The 8,151-nt window shown below is 36.2% G+C and overlaps 1 protein-coding gene across 1 annotated transcript in view; it reads right to left on the reverse strand.

Annotated features, from left to right (window-relative positions):
• The window catches only part of LOC120534703 (zinc finger protein 420-like), a 144,820-nt gene that overhangs the window by 52,423 nt on the left and 84,246 nt on the right, over positions 1–8,151 (reverse strand). Inside the window, 1 exon segment of the mRNA XM_039762290.1 lies at positions 1,347–1,801. Coding sequence (XP_039618224.1) covers positions 1,347–1,801 — 455 coding nt within the window.

Raw genomic sequence — 8,151 nt, forward strand, 5'->3', positions numbered from 1 at the left:
ACAAAGTAGCAGCACAGAACACACAGCCTTTTTCACTTTATGATATAAGAATGATATCAGCATGTTGTATCTGCAATCCAACGCTTCAATGTGTAATCCAAAGGTTTGACATTTCATCCAGATACTTCTGAAAGGATGTCACAAGAACCTTAGAAGAACTGAAGAGATGTGTGTAAAGCTGGCAAATGTGAAAAAGATGTCCGTCAAGGCATAGAAAGCCATACTGTCTACAAAAATGGAGGAAACTCACTACTGGAAATAGGAAACCCACAAACATCACAGCATGAAAGCAGAGGTGAATAGGAACTCAGACAGGCAGAGCAAATTGCCTGCAGAAATCTCCCGGACTTGAGAAAGTCTCTGTCCATGTGGATAAAAGCAGAAGAATGTTGTTTACAGAAGGACAACACCAAGGAGATCAATGCAATCTACCAAAACCATCACTGCACATCTTAAAGCATGTAAAAGGTCATCATGATGTTCCAGAACAATGGTTTGGCCTGCTTGTTTCTTCATGGCCTGGAACACTTGACACAATCAGTTGTCACTGAATTGAAAATATTATCAAGAAATCTGACAGAAAAATATCAGGATAGTAGAAGCTTAACAAAAGTTGAGTGATGACACAGGACAATGAGCCCAAACACAGGAAGAAATCAAAAAGGGAAAGAGTTAAACATACGGTAACTGGTGTTCTGTAATCGCCAATAAGAGACATGTGATGCTGTGATCTGACATAAAGAGATCTGATCAGAAAAGAGGTCTTAGGGATGAAGGAACTAAAAATGTTTTGAATGAAGGAATTGGTTAAAATTCATTGCTGATCAGTAACTATAAAAAGTTATGTAGAGGTCATTACTGTTAAAGAAGGGTCAACCAGTCTGTAAAGATAGGAGGGTCACAGAGTGTATTGTGAATGTTTAAACGATGTGTTCAGGACTGACAAGAAGCCATCCAGTTGTCTGTGTGTTATTATAGTAGTTTAGGACAACTGTGGCTGTCTGTAATGAGAGCTTAGTTAAAAATCGGACTACATTGTTAACAGGAATTAATATGGATACCCAGGAAATTCCAGAGGGATCACTACCTTTGTCTTGCTCTTGGACATTTGTATAGCACTCTTTATCGAGGACATGCTGAGGCCTTTTGCATAAAGTCACTAAAATGGAAGAATAGAAAATTGCTAATCCTTACATTACAATAGATGAAATCTCACACTAAATTTAAACACACAATAAAATGAGTATTTTCACTCTATTTCTAAGTTTCTCATAAAAATCACAAGACTCAACCTTTCAAGCTCAAACTCCAACCCTAAATCTTACATATTTTTATTTTACACTTACCTTTTCCAGATTTCTTTGTAGCTTGTCGCTTATTTTTCTGAGTCCTAACAGATTTAGTTTCCTCAGCCCTGTTCGGTTCAGACTCTAAGGAATTCACATTGATAGATGGTTCTGGAGATGAACAGTGTCTGCTTTGAGAAGAGTCTAACTTGGTTACCACTCCATCTCGACACCCATCATGAAGGTAGTCTTCTTTTGCACTGCCCAGATGTGCATGGTTATGCATCGCAATACTGACAGACGTCTCTTCAGCTTCTTCTTTGATGCCCACTGCCTGCAGTTCACTCTTCTCCTCATTGATGCTCAGACTTTCCTGTTTAAGGTACATGGACTCCCACTGATGGTCCTCCTCCTTAATATTTACAGTTTTCTCCAAGATATTTGCGTCCACATCACTGGTCTCCTGTTTCACATCCATTGAGATGTTCCAGTAAACAGCAGCTTTTTCTTTTTCTCTGTAAAAAGAACAGGAATCATCATCATTAAATCTTCATCACTTATGTCTAAAGACACTTGAATATCATTTTAGAAAATGCTCTATTTTATGGTTTATGTAAAGTTAGACAGTTCATAGCATGCTGAAAGTAACTCATTGCTCTTCATTTCAAATTATAAGATGTGAAACAATCTTGGGAGTGGAGTGAAGGTTCAAGAGACTCTGAAACAAGACCACCATCTGACACAATTGTGGGTCAGCAGTATTCACTACTTGAATTAAACATACAGTGATGCTAGGGTCTCAGAATTGTCTTATCAGTTTATGTTGATGAAGGTTTATACAAGTAGGGGCACAGGACTGTGTTAAGAAACAGAAAAGTCAGGAGGAAGAAGATGAAAGAGGAACTTAACTTTGATAAAATGAGCGGCTGCAACAGGAGAAGACAAGCAAGTGAAATGAGGGGTTTGTTAGCTTAGTCTGACAGATGTAACTGTTGGTGCGTAACTTCTATTTTTGTCAGTTGGCAATTCATTAAAAGCTATCAGTCCCCTCTTTACCCACTGAATCAATCATAACTTTTCATTGTGTTATTAGATTTAATAAAACCACCTTGTTCTCACTAAAAGCTTTTAAAGTGCATTGTTCTGTTAAACCAGTGTTTCTCAACCTGTGGGGTGCGAAGATGTGAAAAAAAGAAAACAAGAATCAAAAATATGAAAAATACATCTATTGAAACCAAAACAAAATTAACTTAAACTACATTCTGATACTAGAAAAATATAGAGTTAGATAAATGTTGATAACAGTTAAGTAGGTATAATAAAACATGCATCTATGATATATCATTAATTTAAAAAGAACAAATTGGGATTAGTGGGATCCTTTCAAAAAACTGTTGGCGGGGTGCGATTAAAACTGTCATGAAAACTTGCAAATACTTAAAGGTTGAGAAACGCTGTGTTAAACTGTGACCATCACTTCTGCATTAGTAAATAGCTGATTGACGCGACTTAAGCTCCTTAACCGCACCACCATAACAGGGATTTATCTGTGTCATATTTAAAGGAAAAACTGTTTTAACTCTGTGAGAAAGGGCAGAGCGGGCTCTTTTCCATTAGGAGGCCGTGTTCCTTCAGTGTGGGAAGTGCCATCATTCACACCTGCCATAACTTTATGATGACCAGTGTGATTTTCTACATTGCGGTGTGCTGAGCTGTGTACATCACGTCACTGAATGAACAGACTAATTAAAAAGGGCAAGATCAGTTATGGGACACACCCTAGACCCCCTAGAGTTCGTAGCTGAGGAGAGAATTAAAACAAAACTGAGTGCCTTTATGAATAATGCTTCACATCCTCTCTCTGACACACTAAAATGGAGTTCTTTCATATCATTCCACATAAGTGTGTCAAGAAACACTATGGGGGTTCCTTTATACCAAAAGCAATACGTCTGCATAATGTCTCACGCTGACTGTGACAGGCAATTCAGAATGCTCCTTTCTTTTTAGTTTTCTTGCTTCATAATCATTCTGGTGTGTGTTCAGACTTAAGTGTGTATGTATGTTTATTTACTTATTTATCTACCTATATTTTATTTTTTTTAAAGAACATCTGTAAAACGCCAAAATTCCCCCTTGTGTCAAATAAAGTTCTACCAATACCATTCTATCTATTGCTAATCACTGGATTTGCTTAATCTGTTTGTTTAAATTGGTGCACAAGTCTAATATTTTTGGGTACAAGTTCAGAAGAGTCAGTTTGATACAACACGCGTGTCACTTGAGCCAGTTAGTGAGGAAGGTCGTGGTGGTCAGCTTAATAATTAGGGAGTCTGGTCGCAGGTGGACACACAGGTGACATCGCCGAGTGGAGGTGAGACTTGTGCTGGTATTCCTTAAGAGGGTAGCAATTAGTGTGTGAGGGGATTACTGTGCTGTGAGAAAGACACCCACCGTGTGGACTGACTGATGGGGAAGGAGAGGTAAACATAAACACCAATAATTTAATTGAAATTAATACTTCAGATCAACACTGCATTAAGACTATAAAAACGGATTGTAGATTACATAAAAAGTACACACAGAGCGGCGTTAACAAAAATAACTTAATTTTTGTTCCGAATACCAATAACACGCATAAAATTCAGCTCTGCCCCTCCGAAACATTAAATATGGCACTATTAAATGTTAAAGCTTTAACTAACAAGACATTTTTATAAATGATCTTATTAGTGATAGAAAGATTGATTTTATTGCATTAAATGAAACATGGCTTAACTCAAATGGCGCGGTGTTTTAATCGAATCTGCACCTCCGGATTACAGTTTTACTCGTGCAGACCGCCCGGGGAAAAAGGGGGGCGGATTGGCAAACATTTACTCGAGCCGATTAAAATGTAAAGATGTTAGTTTTGGTAAATTTAAGTCCTTTGAGTATCTCGCCGTTGTTATTCATGGAGATTCTCACGTTCTAGTATTATCTTTGTATAGACCTCCTAAATATAACGCATCTTTCCTTGAGGAATTCTCTGACTTAATGTCAATTTTAGTTACAAACTATGACACTCTTAATAGTCGGCGACTTTAACTTTCATGTCGACAATCAGTGTGACCAAAAGGTAAAAGAATTCATGAACCTCCTGGACTCTTTTGATTTGAGACAGCTCGTAATCAGCCTACACATAAAGCAGGTCATATGTTAGACTTAGTGATTACTAAAGGACTAAAAGTTGATATAAAGCAGGTCATTGATATTGGTCTATCAGACCATTTCCTTCTACTATTTAATATAGAAATAAAGATAGAAAACACTCATGAGAAGCATTTTGTTAAAAAACGCTTCTTTGACTCATCAGCAGCTTTAAAACTTACAACTATTCTAAGCAATCAGTCCGTTTATAATGCCAACTATAATAGCGAGGATAATGTAAATAGTAAAGTGGAAAACTTTAATTCTAAAGTAAGAGCTGCTGTTGACATAGTTGCACCTGAAAAGACAGTTAAAAAAATCTTCTAGTATTGTTATTCCATGGAAGACCCAAAGAGTGTCTGATTTAAAAGAACATGTCGTAGAGCTGAGCGTAAATGGAGGAAAACTAAACTAACTATCCATTATGAGATATTGAAGTTAAAATAACAGAATACAATAACACTGTCCTTGAGAGCTGCTATTTCTCTAATATTATAAATAACAATGCTAGTAATCCCAGAGTCTTATTTTCTACAATTGATCGTCTGTTAAACCCAGGTAACACAAAGGAATGCCCCAGAATACTTCCAGTGAAACCTGTGAGAACATTGCTGTATTTTTCAATCAAAAAATTAATGATATTAGAGATAACACAGTATATCTCCCCAACACTGCAGAACCTCCAAAGCCCGGTACTCCATTATAAACAAATTAAATGCTTTCACCAGGATAGATTTACCTGAATTACATAGTATAATCTCTCAACTGAAACCCTCCACCTGCGTCCTTGACCCAATACCAACCAGGTTTTTCAAAGAAATATCAGGCGTGCTAATTGACAATATTCTGGACATAGTAAATTGTCATTAGATACGGGGTCTTTCCAGACTGTCTTAAGACTGCTGTAGTTAAACCCCTGCTCAAGAAAATAATCTTGACCCCTCTGCCTTTGAAAATTTTAGACCCATCTCTAACCTGCCCTTCTTAAGTAAAATTCTAGAGAAGGCAGTCATTATGCAGTTAAATGACCACCTCAATAAACATGCTATTCTTGATAAATTTCAGTCAGGTTTCAGAACAAATCACAGCACAGAAACTGCACTTGTTAAAGTAGTAAATGACTTGCGGGTAAATGCAGACAGAGGCCATTTATCTGTTCTCATCCTCTTAGATCTGAGTGCTGCATTTGACACCATTGATCACAATATTCTTAGAAATCGCCTTAGTCAATGGGTGGGCCTCTCTGGCAGTGTCTTAAATTGGTTTGAATCCTACCTGGCAGGAGAAAATTCTTTGTGAGTTGTGGTAATCAAATCTCAAAGACACATGATATCCGATATGGTGTTCCACAAGGCTCTATCCTGGGTCCGCTGCTTTCTCAATCTACATGCTTCCGTTAGGTCAGATTATCTCAGGTTACAACGTGAGCTACCACAGCTATGCTGATGACACACAGCTGTACTTATCAATAGCACCTGATGACTCCGACTCTTTCGATACACTAACACAATGTCTTACTGGTATTTCTGAATGGATGAATAGTAATTTTCTCAAACTAAATAAAGAAAACTGAAATTTTAGTAATTGGCAATAATGGATTCAATGAGGTTATCAGAAATAAACTTGATGCACTAGGATTAAAAGTTAAGACGGAAGTAAAAAGCAGGGGTAACCGTTGACTGTAATCTGAATTTTAAATCTCATATTCATCAGATCACTAGGACAGCATTTTTTCACTTAAGAAACATAGCAAAGTTAGACCTCTTATATCATTGAAAGATGCTGAGAAATTAATTCACGCTTTTGTTTTCAGTAGACTAGATTACTGTAACGCACTCCTCTCAGGACTACCCAAAAAGACATAAATCATTTGCAACGAGTGCAGAATGCAGCTGCTAGAATCCTAACTGGGAAAAGAAAATCCGAACACATTTCTCCAGTTTTGATGTCACTACACTGGTTGCCTGTGTCATTCAGGATTGACTTTAAAATACTGCTTATGGTTTATAAAGCCTTAAATAATCTGCTCCATCTTATATATCGGAATGCCTGACACATTATATTCCAAATCGTAACCTTAGATCTTCAAATGAGTGTCTCCTTATAATTCCAAAAGCTAAACTTAAAAGAAGTGGTGAGGTGGCCTTCTGCTGTTATGCACCTAAAATCTGGAATAGCCTGCCAATAGGAATTCGCCAGGCAAATACAGTAGAGCACTTTAAAACACTGCTGAAAACACATTACTTTAACATGGCCTTTTATAACTTCACTTTAACTTAATACTGATACTCTGTATGTTCAATTCTTCATAATAACTATTCATAGTGGCTCTAAAATCCGTACTGACCTCAACACTCTCTTCTGTTTCACCTACTCAAAGCATCATGATGCACCAACATTGATGGACTGAAAGCCAGAAGTCTACGTGACCATCATCATCAAGTCCTTCCATGAAAACCCTAAATACAAAGAGGACTGTTTGACTTATGTTAGGTAGATTGCCCAGAGGGGACTGGGCGGTCTCTTGGTCTGGAACCCCTACAGATTTTATTTTTTCTCCAGCTCTTGGAGTTTTTTTTTTTTTTTCTGTCCACCTGGCCATCGGACCTTACTCTTATTCTATGTTAATTAATGTTGACTTATGTTTATTTTTATTGTGTCTTCTATTTTTCTATTCAATTTGTAAAGCACTTTGAGCTACATTTTTTTGTATGAATATGTGCTATATAAATAAATGATTGATTGAACATTTGAGATGTGGGTATATATATATATATATATATATATATATATATATATATACACACACACACACACACACACATATATATATATATACACACACACGTGTATATACATATACACACCGTGTATATATATATATATACGTGTATACATATATATACACACACACACGTGTATACATATATATATATATATATACACACACACGTGATATATATATATATATATATATATATATATATATATATATATATATATATATATATATATATATATATATATATATATATATATATATATATATATATATATATATATATATATATATATATATATATATATATATATATATATATATACACACACACACATATACAGTCCCTGACAAAAGTCTTGTAAACATTGTACAAATTGACCTGAAGTGCCACTAAAATATATTTCTAATCAAGATTTTGTTACAAGACATGGGTTATTTTAATCCTATCAGTTTTTGCAATAATGTTTCAGTGCAAAACGAAACTGACAAAAAGTATTCTAATATTCACAGCTTGGTAAAGCCCATTGAGTCCATTTTTGGCAAGACATAAGTGTTGTCGCCTTGTCATATGAGCTTCACCTGTGACTAATAATGGATCAATTAGGTCTCAGGTGTATATAAAAACAATCCCAGTACACTAGACCTTCACATCAACTGCAACTAGACCTCTGTAAACATGCCTAAGATTCACCCTGAGACTAAAGTGTTGATTATCAAGAGGCTGAAGACCAAATCCACTGCTGATGTGGCAAACGCCTTCAATGTGTCTCAGCGTCAAGTTCAGAGGATTAAAAAAAAAAAATTTGAAGAGACTGGAGACATTTTTGACAAGCCCAGGTCAGGAAGAACCCGCAAGACAACTGCTCGAGAGTACCGTTTGTTGACTCAAAAATC

This window comes from Polypterus senegalus, chromosome 8 (genome assembly GCF_016835505.1).
Source record: "Polypterus senegalus isolate Bchr_013 chromosome 8, ASM1683550v1, whole genome shotgun sequence".
NCBI lineage: Eukaryota > Metazoa > Chordata > Cladistia > Polypteriformes > Polypteridae > Polypterus > Polypterus senegalus.